The 19,354-nt window shown below is 31.8% G+C and overlaps 2 protein-coding genes across 3 annotated transcripts; one reads left to right on the top strand and one right to left on the bottom strand.

The window, feature by feature from the left end:
• The first annotated feature begins 7,966 nt into the window (after positions 1-7,966).
• Positions 7,967-13,372, top strand: LOC141535597 (lysosomal alpha-glucosidase). Of its 2 annotated transcripts, none has more exons than XM_074255550.1 (15): positions 7,967-8,298; positions 8,612-9,256; positions 9,723-9,883; positions 9,949-10,214; positions 10,283-10,451; positions 10,549-10,723; positions 10,785-11,042; positions 11,115-11,320; positions 11,384-11,491; positions 11,709-11,886; positions 11,950-12,098; positions 12,177-12,261; positions 12,461-12,728; positions 12,818-13,014; positions 13,091-13,372. In XM_074255550.1, exons 1-15 carry the CDS (start codon positions 8,290-8,292, stop codon positions 13,157-13,159), a joined length of 2,943 nt encoding a protein of 980 aa, XP_074111651.1. In that variant the 5' UTR covers positions 7,967-8,289; the 3' UTR covers positions 13,160-13,372. The 2 variants fall into 2 exon arrangements, with proteins under 2 accessions (XP_074111651.1, XP_074111652.1); XM_074255551.1 differs by having other exon boundaries at positions 8,500-9,256.
• Positions 13,055-19,258, bottom strand: LOC141535598 (uncharacterized). Its single transcript, XM_074255552.1, has 2 exons — positions 18,986-19,258; positions 13,055-17,811 (listed from the first exon to the last, which is right to left on the bottom strand). Exon 2 carries the CDS (start codon positions 16,265-16,267, stop codon positions 14,582-14,584), a length of 1,686 nt encoding a protein of 561 aa, XP_074111653.1. The 5' UTR covers positions 16,268-17,811; positions 18,986-19,258; the 3' UTR covers positions 13,055-14,581.
• Positions 19,259-19,354: the final 96 nt, after the last annotated feature.

Genomic DNA, 19,354 nt, shown 5'->3' with positions numbered 1-19,354 from the left:
TTGAGTGTTTACAAGGGAATGAAAATACATAGATAGACTCCCGCATGTTAACAGCTAAGCTGAAGCTTAGTCCTTTCGCTACTGGGATGAAATTTATATAGAATTGTGGAGTATGAAACGCCAACGCGATCCTTGATCTACGCTAAATACTCCACCACATGTACAATTTACGATGGATTTACTACTACCGCTGCACATCGGCTTTGTATGGAGGATGTAGTACCGCGACGGCATCAGTGATGATGACGAGGGACGACAGCTACGTTAAACAGACAGTTCAAAACGTCCGCTCGAATTTCACGCGCGAATTGTTGCAACCACGATCATGCACTCGAATCTCTAGGACGGAAGTGTTTACGTATTATATCGACCATTTATATGTGTAATATCTATATAAATATATATTGTATATGATTATAGATCGCATGGGGCTCGTGTAACATATGCGGGCTTATTAGATGGTTAAAAATTTTAAAAAGCTCATTACTGAAAAAAACTAAAAATTTGAAAAAAATCAAATTTTTTGGTTTTTAAATGTTTCAAATTTTTACGAGTTCAGTGTATCAAAATTTTATTTTTTTTAATTTTACTCAAAAATGTTTATTGAATGTAACTTTTATTGAAAATTCAAATTTGGACATTGTTAAGAATTTTCATTTAAAATATTTTATTTAGATGTTTTAAATACAACTTTAGAAAAATTTGACTTTAAAATTTTAATTAAGTCTAAAATTAATTTAAAATTGAAATTTTGAAGATATTGTTAAAAAATTTGGATTAAAAACCTTCTAATTAGTTAGTTTCAGCGGAATTATACTAAAAATTTAGGTTCAAATTTTTTGTTAAGATTCTTTAAATAGAATTATACAAAAATTTGACTTTGAACTTTTATTTAAAACTAAAATTTATTCAAAATAAAAATTTTGAAGACGTTGTTTAAACATTTTAATTTAATTGCTTCAATAATTATTTCAAAAATATGACTCAAAAATTTAAATTAAAAAGCACTAGTTATTCAAAATTATAATTTAGAAAAACTTGATTCAAAACCTTTCTATAAAAAATTGATCAAATAATCTCAATTTAAAATTTCCTCAAATTTTTGGAACCATAAAAAATTTTAGCTTCAACCAAAATTCACCCAACCAATTTCACATTATTCTCAAAATTAAGAAGTTTAATAACCTCCTATTATACTCTTTTCTAAAATTTTTCTTCATACCCCTCGAGTATGAAAATCAATTTTAACAGAGCAGTCAATTTATCCGCTCTCAAAGTTCATGAAGCAGCAGCCAATACCAATATCCCGGCATTATTGCGTTTTTCCACTCGATTAGCGAAAAAATGTCGGATTTATTACGGGAAAAGTATACGTACATCTCCGCGCACATCGACATTCCCATCTAGTTCACTATATTTTATTTTTTACGGCACCGAACATACTATATACTGCACAGGATGAATAAAGTGGAGATATTAAGACCGAGGATTCGTTGCTATGAGATACTAAAGCTTATTACTGTACAGAGCAAATCCTTCATTCATAATCACAATCAGTATTTATTTTTTTGCATTAATGCTCCCTCAAGAGCTCATCTATCTCTTCATAATATAATATGTGAGCCAAAAAAGGATAACTGTGCCCAAAATTGTGAATTGTAAAGACATAAAAGGGTTTAATCTACATTGTACGTGGTACATAATTGAAAAAAGAGTAACATATCCTCTTTATTAACCGAAATCATAAAGACTGGATCTTGTATACATTAACAATTCAATGCTACTTAGTTTGTAATTCCTCCAGCATTTCACGGCAAATTCGTTCCAAAATCACTTCACGCATTACTAATTCAAATGCTTATGCTATATGTGTTGTATGTTGAACTGAAGGAGACACTGCGACGCCAGAACAGAAATAAAAAGGACAGAACGTCGATGTAATGAGAGAGAATGAACAAATTTTGCCGGCAAAAGATGAAGAAATAAATCGTCGAGGATTACACGCGCCCTAATGCTGCTAATCCTTTGGCTTTGCTCGGGTATTACCGCAAATGCTGTTACAGAAGCCGAAAATTCTGCCGACTTAAAGGATATTTTCCAATTATTTAACATTTAACATCGAATTAAATTAAATTAAATTAAATATTCAGTGGTTGATTCGAATGAAAGTTATTTCGAAATTGATTGCCGGATTTTCTGTTTATTTAGCGACAGTTTTTAAATGCTAATGCATATAATTGAGCGTAATGGGCTGATGTGGGGGTGGAAGGGGTGCAAATGTAAATTTAGGCTTAGTATATTATATATTATGATTATAATACGGCTATGATGATATGGAGGCCTGCGGGATTTTGATGATACTGAGGTTTTACGCGAGCATATGTCAATGTTTGTCTTTCCGCACAGCTTTACGCTCGCTCGGTCGCTCGCGGCTTATAAATTCACCCTTGCTATTTTCGTCTGTCCGATTTAGTACAATTTATATAAAGGCATGTATATATATGTTGCGAATGGTAATAAAATGATTAATGATTTTTGGGATTGATTAAAAAAAAATAAAATTTTTTTTTCTGCAATTTTTAATTATATAGATTTAAGATTTTTCGAGCTCAAAATTTTTTTCGCTATAATAATTGACTCATTATTATGAAAATTATAAATTAATTAGAAGATTAAAGCATCAGAATTTTTTTTTGATAAATTTATTAAATTTTTAAATCATTTTAAGTGTAATTAATAATTTTTCAAAAAATTTCAGAAAATTATGAGTAGAGAAAAGTTAGAAATAAAAATAAAAATTTGTAATTTATCAAAAAAATTTTTTATTTTTAAAAAGTTAATTTATTTTTTTTAATTAATTCAATCCTTAAAAAATTATTTTTTCTCAAAAAAAAAAAAAATTCATTTATTAAAAATAACAAAATTAAATAATCAGCGGCTAAATAAATTGAATTAAAAATTAATGTAAGTTAAAAATTTTTCCTTTTAAAAAAATATACAAGAAAAAAAAAGACCAGGTGAAATTTGCCGCGTTAACTGAAACTAAAAGTATCATAAATGGATCTGATAAATTGGGGGTGATAAAGAGAAAGAGAAGACTAACAGGATGATCCCCGTAGAGCCGTAAATTGGCTAATTATCCACTTGGCAATTTTGTTCTGGGCGAGCAAGTTTAATATTTTTATTTTCCAGATAAAATTGTAACATATAAAAATGAAGTAGAGTTACTCGTACCAAGGTATTTCTTTTTATTTATTATTATTATTATTATTATTATTATTATTATTATTATTATTATTATTATTATTATTATTATTATTATTATTATTATTATTATTATTATTATTATTATTATTATTATTATTATTATTATTATTATTATTATTATTATTATTATTATTATTATTATTATTATTATTATTATTATTATTATTATTATTATTATTATTATTATTATTATTATTATTATTATTATTATTATTATTATTATGTTTATCATTCATATAATATATATGGATCTAATTTAACGTAGATGAAGAAATCCAGTAAGTGTATTCTGCATCGCGTGATGCATGTCTGATGTTATGGGATAGGATAGGAGCGATTATGGATTGTCGATTGCGGAAAAGAGGGTTGCGGTATTGCGATGATTGCAATCGAGGGACAAAAATAAATGGGCGTGTAGGAAATACTCAATCGAGAAAAGACAATGAGAGATATACACGAAGAGTGACTTTAGTTTACTGGAAGGCTCATGTCATGAAACGAAGGATAAATGATGGAGGATGGAGGATGAAGGGTGACTGCTTCTGTTTTTGCCTTAACACTGTGCTGGGCTGCTATTATCCGATCTGGTGATATGACGGCAATGCCTCGTTGTGCTTGTGAAAACCATTGTGCTGTATTAATGGCTAATTATTGGATGAGGAGAAAACCACTTGGGATTCACCCGGTTCGTTATTTGTCGCTCGAACTTGTTTATTTATTCCAATATAAATATAAATATCAATATCGAATTTAATATCACAATTTATGTATGAATTATTTATGTTTTTTTTTTTTTTTTTCAAGTAAATATTATTTAAGCTTAAATTATAATTTAATGATTCTCTTTGGTCAGATTAATAGTATTTTATTCTATTTACACTACAGACATTATCAAATATTATTTTTCATACTTATTAGCGATTTTGGTTATAAAAAAAATTCATTGCAAAGTTAAAAAAAATTTAATAAAAAATTTTGTGATATGACTATGTCTGAAAATTTAAATGTCCTGCAGTGGCCAATGTTTACACTAAGCCTAGGATGATTATAAATGCTCGTATATAATTTTTTGAAAAAGTAGTGCTAAAAATTTCCGACAGGTGGCGTATAGTCTCAAAATCTTCTCGCTCTTAGAGAATTAATATTTAAAGTACAAGTAATTTTTTGAAAAAATTAGTGTTGGGAATTTCCAACAGATGGCGCATCGCCGCCTCATCATCTCGCTATAAGAGAGTTGAGTTTTAAAATATAAGGAATTTATTTAAATTTTTGTAGAAAGCTCTAATGACATTGATTTTTGGATTTATTAATTTCTAAACCAATTTTTATTCAATAAAACATGTTAATTGGTTTTTTCTAACATTTATTTTGAAAAAGCTATATTGTACAATTTTTTACGGCAGGTCATTTTCATCAAAAAATAACCTTTAATCTTGAATAAAAAGTAACGCTCGTTGATTTTAATGGTATAAATCGTTAATTTAACAAAAGAAAAGGACGTAATATTTGCCTTTGATTTATCACGTAAAAATAAACATACCTCTGAGTGTAGTGGAGTTTATGTATATTTCTTTGGCCCAAGGGAGGCCGCGACCACTCAGTGTTCTTTGGAATTTTATCATCCCGTCGGTTATTGTATGGAAACAATTGTAATTGTAGTGGTCGAGTGGAGCAAGAGACGATCAATGTACGAGCACACACCGAGTCCGCTGGGTTGCTATCTGCATCCACGGAATGGAGCAGAAATATAAAACTCGACAGATCTCTGTACCGAAGCTCTGAGCCCAATCTCGATCTCCAAATGAGAGGAGCACATAAAGCTATAGCTTTTTCCGAGAGACAAACAAGGAAGAAGAAAGAGATTGTTATACCTAAACAAATCGTGATTGTTTGCTGTGGGATCGTTTTACGCATGAGCCCGTGGTGGGTTGGATTCTCTATATTCTTTCCCGATTCCACTTTTAGTTGATGCCACTTGAGCCGGAGGTTGAGTGTAAGCAAATGCGAGAGGGTGGATCTGAATCTGGGAAGAAGTCGTCACCACCGTCGCCACTGGGTCACCCCTGGGGCTTTGATCTCCGCCGTTCATGATGCTGATCCATCCCGCCCGGAACAACTATATACCAATTCTCTTCAACACTATTATTGTATGCCATCACAAGTTTGTTTTTATAATACTTTTTTTAATCCCACTTTGCGAGACCACTTCTCGGATGCTCCGCAATTCAACTTTCTTTACCTTTTTATTTTACTACACTAGTACTAGCTAGTACTGCTACTAACTTGGATCTTTTGTAAAAAAATTACGGTGTACGCTAATTATTTTTTGGTTATTGTAGATCTTATAAAGAAAAAATTAAATTCATTCAAGAAACATTTTTTTGAACAAATAAAATTTGAAGGAAAAGACGGTATTTTTACTTTAAGAATTTTTTTCTTGGTTTTGAAATTTTTGTTTCAAAATCTGTTCAAAATTACACAGAAAAAAACTCAAAAATTTGGAAAAACTAAAAGTGTACACCTCATTAGGATGTGCCAAAATTTAATTTTCATGAAGAATCTTTTAAAATTAGAATGTTGAGTTCCGCTTTTGGCAGGAGCTGTGTTTGAGCATTTCCTAAGATATTTTGGGGTGAGACAATTTATTTGATTTTCATAGAATTTTTTAACAATTTAAGACTGTGTAGGTAACTGCATATTGACAAGGAGCTTCAATTATTAATTAATATTCATGATTTCGCATTTAAGTAATAAAAACAAATCAAAAAGAAAAAGGGACATGGCCGATGTGATCAAAGGGCAGAGGATGAAGCCGAGTCCTCAAGACCCTTTATCACTACACCCTCTACTATCTCCTTCAGTCACTGACAGTAAATCCAGTTCCAACTCGCACTTCGACACTCCAACTCGAACAAACTCCAGTGAACTGTACTTTTTAAATAATGATCCGCCGTATTGTATATCTTTGCATTTGGATTTTTCAGTCATCCAGACTCGGCGTAGCTCCGTTGGTATTTGCGAAGCTTTTTCTAAAAATAAACATTTAAATTTTTAAAATGACAATTATAAACCTTGGGTTTGTCAGTAATGTTTAGTCAGTGGAAATAAAAGTTGGTCCGTTATCTATCGTAATGTCAGCGTCTGGCTGCTGGCTGTGATAAAATTTGCTCATCTCTTCTAATGTCAAGAGATTGCTTTAATGTCTGTGTACTATATATACTGCGGAAGTTCCAGCTCCATCAGTCAGATTGAAACCCACCAGCCAGCAAATTCTCTACCTTCCCCATAACAACCGAGGACCGAGATTCCTTATCTTCCTCAATATGTAACCAAACTGACTTTACTTTCTCTTCATTCAAAGCTCTTTTTATTTATGCAATCCATTAAAATTTTTTTGATTCTAAATTTTTGGAGTTTTTTTTCTAAATTACGCATTTGGAATTTTTTAAAAATAAATTTTATAATTTAAAATTCAATGTCGTTAAATTTAATATAAAATTATCAATTTATAATCTGTCTAGAATTTAAAATTATAATTTAAAAATTTTTTAATAAATTTTAATATTAATTTATTAAAAAAAAAAATGCAGCTATAATTTATTTGACAGAATATATGAATTATAATTGGATTAAATAATAAATTTTTACGGAAATAAAATAACTCAAGCTGAAAAAATTTATAAGACATAATTTTATGCCAAAAAATTTAGCCCCAATTTTTTATTTAATTAAAAACATGACAAATAGACAGATGTAATGTTTTATTTACTTAAATATTTATTAAAAAATTAATAGTAATAATAATTATTATTATTATTTTTCTTTAGTTAGAAAAATGAGCTAATTCATTATCAATCGTTGAATTTTTTTTTCAAAGAACTATCATATTATACATTACAGAAAAACGTAGTCCATGTATTGAATATCTTTTAAGATTAAGAGAATCAATATGATCCAACATCATCCGTTTACGAATAAAATATACTCTATGATATATAAAACATGAACATTCACATAAATGTGGACAGCAGACTTAAGACGATTACGTTTTGCTTTGATGCGCACTACCTGTATTGGAAATAAAAAATTCGTGCCTACCTCTTTATTGTCCACTAAATCTCTCTATATACTTAAATAAGTGCTTTATGCCTTACATTTTGTATTTACCTCCCCAAAAGTCTGCATCTTTATCTTATAAAAAATTTTTCATCCGTCTAAAGAGAACTATTTCCTCTCTGCCCTAAAAAATTAATCTGTTAATCGTTTTTTTGCTCACTTGTGCCTTTATCTCTGACAAAGAACGCTGAGTAAAGAACAGTAGGAATCCCAAATCTTCTAAGTTGCCTACTTCCGCCATCTAGACTCGAAAAAATCTTTCGGTAAGTTTGTAATTTGCAGTCGGTAAGATTCTTCATTTTATCTCTTACCGGCTACAACATATTTTACCTTCTACATACTTTCTTACCAACATTTTTAAATTTACCAATTATTCAAAATTTTATTCACAAAAAAATTAGCAAATTTGAAATTTTTTAAAAAATTTGAAATTGCGAAAATAAAAAAATTGTAAAAATAATTACATTTATATTTATGGACGCCGATAACTTATCAAAGCGAGATAGCGCACATATCTCATTCATTATATGTTACAAACTCAACATATATCTAAGCAGTGTATTATTGTTTTCCGAGTAATTAAGTAAAGCCGTCAAATATTAGCGCTTTTGCAGAACTTTGAATCGTTATTTTTATTTAAACAAATCACGTATTTATTAGCGCGTTTTTTACGTTCTTCGTAAATTAGTACAGTACAATGCAATTGTTTATCATTGCAAAGTGTTGATTATTTTTATCACCACGATAATAATATGAGTAGCCATTCATATATCTATATTATATACATAAAAATGCTTGCTCAGTTATAAATAGTGATTCATATGAAAAATTGTAAACTGACTATTGTTTTTCTCACTGAGAATATTCAGTGTTTCTCTGGCATTTATTGAATAATAATCAATTTAAATGAAAAGAGTAAGTTAATTTTGATTCTTACAATTTTTTTATGATTGCAAAAAATTAAATATCTTTTTTAAAAATTAGAAGACAAAAAAAAATTTTTTTCTTAAGAGAATTTTTAATTGATTATTATCAAAATTTATAGACATATAATAGTCACTTTTAACTCTATTAATAAATTACAAATCCTTTTTTTATAAATAATTATTTTTGTAGTTTCTGTAAAAGATCTCCGGGAGGTCCTCTAAAAAAAGTTACTTGCGGTGAACACGATATTTTCATTTTGAATTATTGAAATTCAAAAATTCAAAAAAATTTTTTATCACAGAAAATGACTCCACTATTGCCAGGCAGTATCAAAGAAAAAACCAACAAAGAAGCCACCGATTCAAATTACTTGCGTCAATTAATAAAAGTCAATTACAGCCTTGCAATTTACAATATTTTAGCACTACTGCTCGGCTTTTCTTTGCTGCTAGTGTTAAGTTGGTTATTTATCGTCAATTACCCGAAAATTATAATAATCAGCGAAGCTCCTCGCGAAGAAATTATAAGTATAAGCAGCAGCGTGTCAATTTTTGAAACTTTTAAACTACCGGCAATTGACTCCAATGAAGGGTTCGATTTTGAAAAACCTATCGCGACTAGCGAAGAGTGCAGCAATATACCTAAGGAAATGAGATTTGATTGTCATCCGGAGAACGGGGCTTCTGAATTGTCTTGCTACAACAGGGGATGCTGCTGGAACGCAATCTCAGAAGATATTGATGTCATTTCTGAAAAAGTTCCGCTGAATATTCCCTACTGCTTTTACCCCTCGAATTGGCATTTGTATGAATATGGATCTACGGAGCAGGATAATGATAGTTTTGTTGGGGATTTGATAAAAGTTGCTGACTCCTTCTATAAAAATGATCTGCAGGTGCTTAGGATGGAGGCTCGTGGGATAGATCAAAATATTTTACAAGTCAAAGTAAGTAATATCAATCAATATTAGGCGGCTTGAAAATTTATTACAATTTTATTAAAAAAAAAAAAAAAATAGAAAGAATAATTCTGTAAAAGTTTACAGAAAAATTTATTAAATTTACAGGAAAAAAATTTTAGTTTACATGGAAAAAATATAAACTAAATATATGGAAAAAAATGTAAATTTACATTAAAGAAATGTAAACTTAATATGTCAAAAAAATGTAAATTTACATTGAAAAATGTAAATTTAGTGTGTAAAAAATTTTTAATTCAACTAAAAATAAAATTTTTGCATGTGGAAAAAATTATAAATTTACACTGAAAAAGTGATGTTATTTTACATATTCATGTATGTAAACTCCACAGTTATTTTTTTTAAATACACTATAAAATGGCCATATAATTTTTACACCAATTCTCTTCCAAATTTTCAACTCCAGTCTTAATATTCAAATATCTGTCCACAGATTTTTGATAAAAATAAATCCCGGCACGAACCGCACTGGCCAATAAGAGATATCAAGTACCAAAAGACAATCAACAAGCTCTACAAATTTGAAATCGACGATTTGAAAGCAAAACCTGGTTTTAGGATCACAGGCGTTCGAGATACTAATGATATTGTTGTGTAAGAACTTAATATAATTTTTGCTTTGATCAAAAATTGCTAACATTGAATCATTTTCATTCTAGATTCGATTCTTTGAATGCTGGAGGGTTTATTTTCGCCGATCAAATGCTGCAAATAAGCACATTATTACCTTCCCACAACATCTACGGTCTTGGTGAACATAGAACGCATTTGAAACTGAACACAACTTGGCAAAGATTTACAATTTTTAATCGAGACCAACCTCCTACAGAAAACGCTAATTTGTATGGCTCGCATCCTTTTTACATGGTGATGGAAGAAACTGGCGATTGCCATGGTGTTTTGTTCCTCAACAGCAATGCTATGGGTAAAATTATCATTAAATTATAAATTATGTCACCAGAATTTTGGAAATAACAGCCATGTACATTGCAGATGTTATACTACAGCCGACTCCAGCGCTAACATTCAGGGCAATTGGTGGGATTTTTGAAATGTACTTCTTCATGGGACCAACTCCCAAAGATGTTCTTATGCAGTATTCGCAAATTGTTGGGAAGCCTTTTATGCCTCCTTATTGGTCATTGGGATTTCATTTATGCCGGTATTGCTTTTTTTTTTTTAAGTAAAAAATTAAACAAAGTAAAAAGATTATATTAATTTTGAAAATCTCCAAATTCGGATTTGGTTTTTATTTGAAGATTTGGCTACGGGTCATCAGAGAAAACTAGAGAAGTTTGGAACAGAACTAGAGCAGCAAGGATTCCCTTCGACACTCAATGGAATGATTTAGATTACATGGATAACAATAATGACTTCACTTATAACAAAGATCGTTTCAAAAGTCTTCCTGAATTTGTCAACGAAATTCACGAGGTAATATAAAAAAAATTTGATAAATTAAGCATGTAATTTTTTGATAAAAAAATCCTTCCAGGCTGGAATGCATTACATTCCACTGATAGATCCAGGAATATCAGCATCTGAAAAAAACGGCTCATACCCGCCTTATGACGAGGGAATACGCTATGACATTTTCATAAAAGATCCCGAAACAAACGAGCCGTTTAAGGGAAAAGTTTGGAACCGCGTGTCAACAATATGGCCGGATTTCACTCATCCCAATGCTGGAGACTACTGGTATTCCATGATGAACAGCATGCATCAAAAATTTGAGTACGATGGCGCCTGGATCGTAAGTTTTGCATTACTACTTTATGATCATTTCTCGAAAGATCATTGAATGTTGTATAAAAAAATTTTGCAGGACATGAACGAACCATCAAACTTCTACAATGGCCGCATCAATGGCTGCCCAATAAACAATTCATTAAATTACCCTCCGTACTTGCCAAATGTAGTAGGAGATTCCTTGGCTTCAAAAACAGTATGTATGGACGCAAAACATCATTTAGGGCCGCATTATGATGTTCATAATTATTATGGAACGGCTGAAGCTGCTGTTACTTATGAGTAAGATAGAAGACACTAAAAGTTAAAATTTGATTTTAATAAGTTCGGTGGAATTTTTTGCAGTTCTTTGGTCAAAATTCGTAATAAGAGGCCTTTTATCGTATCAAGGGCATCTTGGGAAGGACATGGTGTCTATGCTGCTCATTGGACTGGAGATGTTTATTCTAGTTGGTAATTATAAATAAAATGTTTTTGGAGCAGACGAGTTTTGTTTAAGTTAAAAAAAAAACTATAAAAAATTAGAATTGTTATATTTTTTATTTTCTGACGTTTTAAAGATCAAATTTTAACTTAATAAAGTTAATTTATAAGAAGTCTATTTTTTTTTGGAAATTTTTACTCGCATTTTTTTTAATAAAACAGTAAACTGGATGAATTGAAATTATAGGCACGATTTGAGAATAAGCATCTCAGAAATTCTGCAGTACAGTCTGTTCCAAATTCCTATGGTTGGGGCGGACATTTGTGGATTCGATGGTAATACCACGGAAGCGTTGTGTAATAGATGGATGCAATTAGGTGCATTCTACCCATTTTCACGAAATCATAATTCAGATGATACTATTGTAAGTTAATAAATAATAAATCATTGTCAGATTCAAATTTTACGCAAATTTAAATTGTTCAAGGAACAAGATCCCGTAGCGATGGGAGATTTGGTCACATCATCATCTCGAAAAGCTTTGAACATACGCTACCGATTTTTGCCTTACCTCTACACCCTTTTTGCTCGTGCTCATATGTACGGTGAAACTGTCGCTCGTCCATTGTTTGTCGAGTAAGCAGATCATATTTGAAATTTTGATCATCTTCATTCAAAAATGAAAGAAATTATTGTTAAAAAAAATATTTTTAGGTTTCCTAAAGACAATATGACTTGGAATATTGATGAACAATTTCTTTGGGGATCTTCTTTGATGATTGTACCTGTTCTCGAAGAGGTAATAATAGATTTTGATGAGTTGATTTAAGTAATAGTAAATTTTTTCAATTTTTGGACACAGTAATTGACATTTTTTGATTATTTGCAAAGAATTTTACATTTAAAATTGACGAATTTGATTTTAATATAAGTTTTTCTGATAAAAAAAAAAAAAAACAACTAATGACAATAAATTAATAAAATAAATATATTTCCAGGGAAAAACAGATGTAAACGCATATCTTCCCACAGGAATTTGGTATAACTACTACGAAAAAATAAGTGTTCAAAACGGAGCTATTTTAACATACATTGCTCCGCTTGAATTGATACCTATTTTCATCCGTGGTGGGTCTATTTTACCAGCCCAGAAACCGGGAAAAACGACCACCGAAAGCCGTAACAATAATTTTGAACTATTGGTCGCTCTTGATAAAAATGGACGTGCTAAGGGCGAATTGTTTTGGGATGATGGCGACTCTATTGGTTTAAAAGAAATTTGACTTACTTTTGCTAAAATTATCCGTAGAAAAATGTTGAATAATAAATTTACATTTTTAAAATTTATTTTTTAGGCACTGTTGAAAAAAAGGAATACGTTTTCTTGAATTTTGAGGCGAATAACATGACAATAGTCTCTCCTCCGGCTGAAAAAAAAATAAAGGAAAAAATGAAGTTAGGAAAAGTTGAAATTATGGGTACAGTGGGCGTTGTCAAAGAAGTTAAGGTTAATAATAGGATTGAGGAGTTTGATTTCAATTTTTTTTTAAGCGTAAGTAAATTGAATGTTGAATAATTAACTCAAAAATAAATTTATGAGATTATAATAATATTTATTTATTTTTCAGTACTTGAAAATTAAACCAACGACAATTGATTTACAAGATGGTTGGTCAATCTCGTGGTCAGTAGGGTGAATTAATTTTTTAAGATTATATTTTTATATAAATATAGTAAATATTTTATACGTGTTTTTATCTAATACCGGTAGTTATTATAATAATGATTGTGATGAATTTACATGATATAAGAATAGTATATATTTTAGAATTTTTATTCAAGCTAATGTTAACAATTTATAACGTTTTTTATTAAATTAAAAATAAAGATAATTATATATAAAATTAAAATAGTTTTTTTAATTAAATAAAATATGGCACTAAATTAGTCGGTAAGGAACAGTATTTAAAAATCATTTTTTTTTTTGTTTAATCCGCCGGTGAAAAATGGTAATTTTTTTTTACGGTACCGGATCCGATGAATGATATTAAAAGATACAAGGTTTCCCTTATCGTCAAGTCAAATGATGCCCTCAATGACCTCAATCTTTATTCAATGATTCCGATCCATAACAATACAAACCGTTTTATTTATATTTTTTGCTTAATAATCATAACAAAAAGGTTTTTGTTTGCTTTTTGCATTCATTAAACTTGACAATAGGTTTTACTTATCCGTAAAATTAAAAAAAAAATCATTTCATAAAAGATCTAAGTAAAAAAAACTTAAAATTTGTTGTAATAGAATTATAAAATATCTTGATCAAAAGTATGATGTTAAAAACACATTTTCAATATTTTACATTTTTTTTTTTTTTTTTTTTTTTTTTTTTCAGTATGTGCTTTCACAATTTTATCGTGATCAAACATTTGTGAAATAGGAACTAAAATTAATGATTAAACATTACGATTTCTCAAAAATCCGTAACAATCTTAAACAAGCTAAAAAATTGAACAAACTTTGGTAAAAAAAAAACATCTTTGTAAAACTCTTTGGAAGTGAATGAAATTAGTACCATTATCAGTCAGTGATTAATCGCCAAAGCCTCCTTATCTTTAAAACTCCTATACTTAATAAGATCCTACGATATCGCTAAGAATATCATAAATAATCAATCGTGTGTCTAATACATTAGTTAATATCATTATTGTCTGTTCACATGGACTTACACCTATCTATCGCAGTTCTATAACTCACCCATTCAATAATAATAATAATAATAATAATAATAATAATAATAATAATAATAATAATAATCAACTAAACTTAAGTTTCCAAAAACTTAATAACACAAGTCAATATAAAGCCAAAGTGATCTAACTACTTAACAATATAAACTCCTCCATCGATAACACAACGTAAAGGCTATAAATTTGGCATTAAATAATTAATCATTAATGTAATAAAAGTGCACTTAAACCTTATAAATTTTTCCAACAAATGGCAAGCATCCAAAGTACAAAGCAAACAGTTGTAACATAATCACAATGATATGGCAAGGATATCCAGTAGACGGTAGATGGCACTAAAATTTTAATCCTCAGTAATACATTTGTCCGTTAGGTAGCCGTCAGAGTCTCAAGAATTTCTTCCGGGGTCTTGTTAAGTTTCTTGAAGTTCTCCCAATGCTCCCTAGGGACCGTCCATTCCAAAAACGTCTCAATGTTTTTCCTCAGAGCTTCCAACTCCGTAAGGTCCCCCCCAACCGGATCTCTTCCTGCAGAAACCAAAGAATCCTGAAGAACTTCATCAATAAGTCTCTTCCCAAAGCCAAGCTCATCAAGCTTCTCCGGTTTGGATATCCTCTTCAATAAAACAGCCAATAACAGCCTCATCTTCTCGATGCTCATCAATCGAAACCGTTGATTGTCATCAACAGCTGGCTCCAAATCTTCTTCAGCCAAGCACATCTTCTCATGGCTCTCCAAGTCATTTTTAATCCGAAAGAAGCTGTTGCAATTTTTACAACTGTAGGGTTCAAGGCGCTTGTGAATGCACTTCATGTGCTTCTTCCAATGCGGCAACTGGGTGAATCCGACATTGCACTCGGTGCACTTGAAAGGCCTCTCCCCGGTGTGCCTTCTAGTGTGCAACTTTAGGGCAGTCGAATGGGCAAAAGCTTGCCAACAAACAAGACACCTGAAAGGTCTTTGTCCAGAATGGGTTCTTTGATGAACAGTAAGCTGGGACTTTTGTGCAAATCTCTGACCACAGGTCGCACACCCGTGAGGTCTCTCCTGGCAGTGGGTCCTCATGTGCTGAGGCAGGTGTCCTTTGAAGGTCTTGTTGCAGATCACACATAAAAAGGACTTGACATCTTTGTGCAGACACTCAAGATGCTTCTTCAGCGCGTCTCTTCTGATGAATCCCCGGCCACAGATATCACACTTGTGGTCCTTTTGTCCGTTGTGTCGCTTCATATGCAGAGCCAGATTCGCAGCGCAGGTGAAGGTTCCTGAACAAAGCGAGCAGTGGTAAGGCTTTGCGTGGCTGTGAGTCCTTCTGTGCTGCGCCAATTGCCCTCCTCTGGCAAAGCTTTTGTCACACTCGCTGCACTTGTAGGGTTTGAACCCCGTATGGGTACGAACGTGCAGCTTCAATCGTTCTTTTAGCGGAAATTCTTTGCCACAATCATCACACTTGTAGAACGGACCGTCCGCATGTACAACCTTCCAATGGTTTCTCAATCCCCCGCTTCCTTTGAACTTCGCATCGCACATCAAACAGCAGTACTTCTTCTCAGATTTGTCTTCAGACTTGCCAGCTTCACTCTCATTATTGTTCTCCAAAATCTTTTCTTTCTTCTTGGGAACTTCTGCCTTCACCTTCTTTCTCTTCTCACCCTTTCCACTGAAGTTGTTCGCCATGTCCTTGATGACATTATTCGAGACATTTTGGTTGCTACTGTCATCACTCTCCCCTTCAGAGTCCTGCTGGTAGTAATAAACTTCATCCTTGAGATAGTCAAGCTTTCTTTTCTTCCTTAAATTGTAATTCTTCTTCCCTTCTTGATCTCCAATTTCTAATCCATCGTTTTTATCACTACCCTTGCCCTTCCTAAAAACTTTGAACCCTTCAAATTCACTTCCCGCAAAACTTCTTAATGCTTTAAGCCCATCCGTACCTTCCAAGTTCTTGAAATCTTTGGCAATCCTTGACTGTTCAACCGGCAAAAGCTCCGTAAGTTGAACTTCTTCCTGAACTTCACCAGACACTTGCATTCCATTTTCCTGGGTGTTCGTCATCTTTAATATCTACAGCATTCTCTCAGACTGATAAATTTCACAAGTATATTTTATTATTATATCTAATCGATCTACACTTGCGCGGCTCCAGAGACTTTAACGCTGGCGTTATCAAACAAAGAACAAACATAACGACCTCTTATCAATACATGTACATACACAGCAAGAAATTTTATCAATCCAAGGCTACATTTGCAGAAATTACTTTGTAATTTAAATTAATTATCTCACTGTGTTCTTTTAATTACAATTTACTTCAAATAATGAAATTTAACAATATCAATTGTAACGGAAAAAAAAAAAGAAAATTGAAAAATAAAGAGACCTACTTAAAGTAAACCAATCGCACGAGCTTCGCTACTTCGACTGACCGCGGACACAAGTCACACCCGGAAAACCGTCCATATGTCTGTCCCTTATCATTCAGTGTGTACACACATCCACATATGACACATACATCCACTAGGCACACGCATTTACTGAAGAATGTAGCGTGTAGTGGACGTGCGAGGTTTTATCGAAGCTTATCGCCACAAATTATTTCAATAATAAGGTCTTGTCTTCTTTCCTTTGTATTACTTCCACTCATATATTACATTTAACGTTACACAACAGTGGTTGCGTTATCGACCCAGGCAATCGATAACGTTATTTATAGATTAGCTTCAAGGAATTATCACCGATTTCTTCACCGATTGACATTCTTACTCTTTTGATTAGGTCTAAGCGTCGAAATTACTTTAAGTCTAGCTTTTTGACGATTCCCGGTCGATCAAGGCGTTGGAATCTCCTGCCTCGGAAAATTCAATCCATGAATGAATAACTGAATGGAGCAAGACAAGCTCTTTCTCCCAATCTTCCCGGGGTTGCTTGTAGGAGCTTTTTGTAGATAGCTTTAAGACTAATTTTATTTATGAGAGGTACTTTATTATTGCGCGCTTTTTACCACGCAGGCGCAATTACAAGGTCGATATTGTCGGCATACTTGAGTATGAGAGCTTTCACCCTCTTTTCAATTTAATTCAATGGTTCTTCTGTCGCAGCTAATTCTTCATAATTTTAAATTTAACTAATTTGAAGATTTACATTTTTTTTTTAAATTAATTATTTACTTTTTTTTTTTTTTAATTTATTTTGGTGATTTCAAGCTGTAGTTCAGGTAGAATTTTTCATGGAGGCGATTTACAGTTTATGGGTTTATTTGTAGCCGTGAATAATGACTAGAGTGGATATTATAAATAGAGGACGTGTGTGTGATAGCTGTTGGTGTATGTTATATGTTATATATTAAGACTGTAAGAGCTGTGGGAGCGATTGTGCTAGTACGTGCCCCTGCACGCCGCTCCTAATTAAATTACTTCCGGTCCCCGGTATTACTCAGTGGGCTTAAAGACCAAGTTAGACGCGCTCTTTTGATAGATGACATAATAGACGATAGCTTTTTTTTTTTTTTATTAGTAGTGGTAGTAGTAGTAAAGTGATATGTAGTATGATTCTTCTACTCCCAGTGGCTCAAGATCTGATTACCCCCCTACCATCACCATCTGTAAAGAAAGGTCAAAATTCCAAAGCCGTTTTTTTATCAGGCATGCAATTTTTTTTAAGCGAGAAATTTATTTGGGATTTCGGACGGTTTTTTTAGATAGCATGGATGGAAATTTTATTTAGTTTGCGATAAGGCTGGCCTTGATGCAGCTTATCGAACTCGATGATCGATGACTTTTTATTTTGCTAATGTTGGATTTATACGTCTGTGTTGTCACATTTTTTTGTCAATGCAGAAATGAGGTTCTGTGGATTTTATCGGTTTATAGTAACTTCATATAATTTTAAGAGATATTTGCACAGAAAAAAAATTTATTTGTCAATTTTATTGAGTAAAAAAATATTTAGGAAATTTTCAACATTTTTATTTGCATAAAAAAATTTTTTTTCAAATTTATTAAAATATAAACATCCATAATTACACTGCAATATTTCTCTTCTATTTATCTTCTAAATAATTATCAATAACAAATATCTTTGAATTTTTTCTAATAAAAAATTTTCCAAGTTTACAATTTTTGTTTTTCATAAAAAACTAAAAATATAAATAAAAAAAAAAAATTCACCTCATTTCTGTAAAAAAATCCTTGATTCGATCGCGATAAGAAATAAAAAATCGAACAAATATACAAATGATTTATAACTAAAGTAAAATATAACATCGCATGTACGTAATATAGATTATCTGACTAAAAATGTGAACAACACACATGTAAAAACAGAGCGGAAGGGTAGGGAGTGTTATAAAGAGAGTATAGAGAAAAATAATACATAAGCGGTATATGTAAAAGTATAATAAAGTATTAACGAGAAATGAGAGCACACGCACGTGGATATAAACAAGAGAAAAACGCGCGCGCGCATTTATGATCTCTCTCTCTCTCTCTCTTTTTCTCACAGAGTTTTTCAAAAGAGTGAAGAGTGACACACATATGTCGCATTGAACTTCCCGAGCACACTCTCAACCATAGTTACAGTATCAAGTCTCTCAATGCTATGCTCTCTGTCCTCTATCCTCTCAATACACACCGCATTTAACACAACAAAGACATGACAAGCTTCAGTTACGATCATGCATTTAAAAAAATTTTATTCACTTGGTTCTTTGGATTTCTATTCGAATTAAACTCCATGCGAGGTAAAGAAGAGGTTATAGAAATTTTGAGCACTCACCAGTCAGCTCGAAATACCTCGCAGTTCCTCCAGGAACACTGATGTTCGAACGCTGTGACGAGCCCTACCCTCAATTCGCCATCTTTGATTCCACTTGTGTATTCTACCTCTAACCTCTACCTTCTACACACTCCGCTAGGGTAAAAAGAGCGAGAACTCTTTGTTTGATGAACAGAGAGAGAAATTTATGTTGATGTGCATATATCTGGCTCAAACCTTCCAGCTTATGGGTGAGTGGTTTCCTACTTTACTCACAGAGGGACACTAGCTCTCGAAGTTAGATTGTACCATCCAAAGTTTATTATACGCTTCGCTAAATTTTAATATTTTTTTATATGCTTTATTGCAGCGCTTTCTATGCATCAATAA

This window comes from Cotesia typhae, unplaced genomic scaffold (assembly GCF_013202065.1).
Source record: "Cotesia typhae breed Kobodo isofemale line unplaced genomic scaffold, CoteBio_Ctyphae scaffold_152, whole genome shotgun sequence".
NCBI lineage: Eukaryota > Metazoa > Arthropoda > Insecta > Hymenoptera > Braconidae > Cotesia > Cotesia typhae.
The sequence above is the reverse complement of the archived record's forward strand: the minus strand, read 5'-3'. Positions and strand labels throughout refer to the sequence as shown.

Excerpts from the sequence above, each read along its gene's own strand:
- LOC141535598 (XM_074255552.1), bottom strand. The coding sequence starts at position 16,267 with ATGACGAACACCCAGGAAAATGGAATGCAAGTGTCTGGTGAAGTTCAG.
- LOC141535597 (XM_074255550.1), top strand. Across the intron at positions 10,724-10,784 it reads TTGTCAACGAAATTCACGAG|GCTGGAATGCATTACATTCC; the intron begins GTAATATAAAAA and ends AAATCCTTCCAG. Across the intron at positions 11,321-11,383 it reads GAAGCTGCTGTTACTTATGA|TTCTTTGGTCAAAATTCGTA; the intron begins GTAAGATAGAAG and ends AATTTTTTGCAG.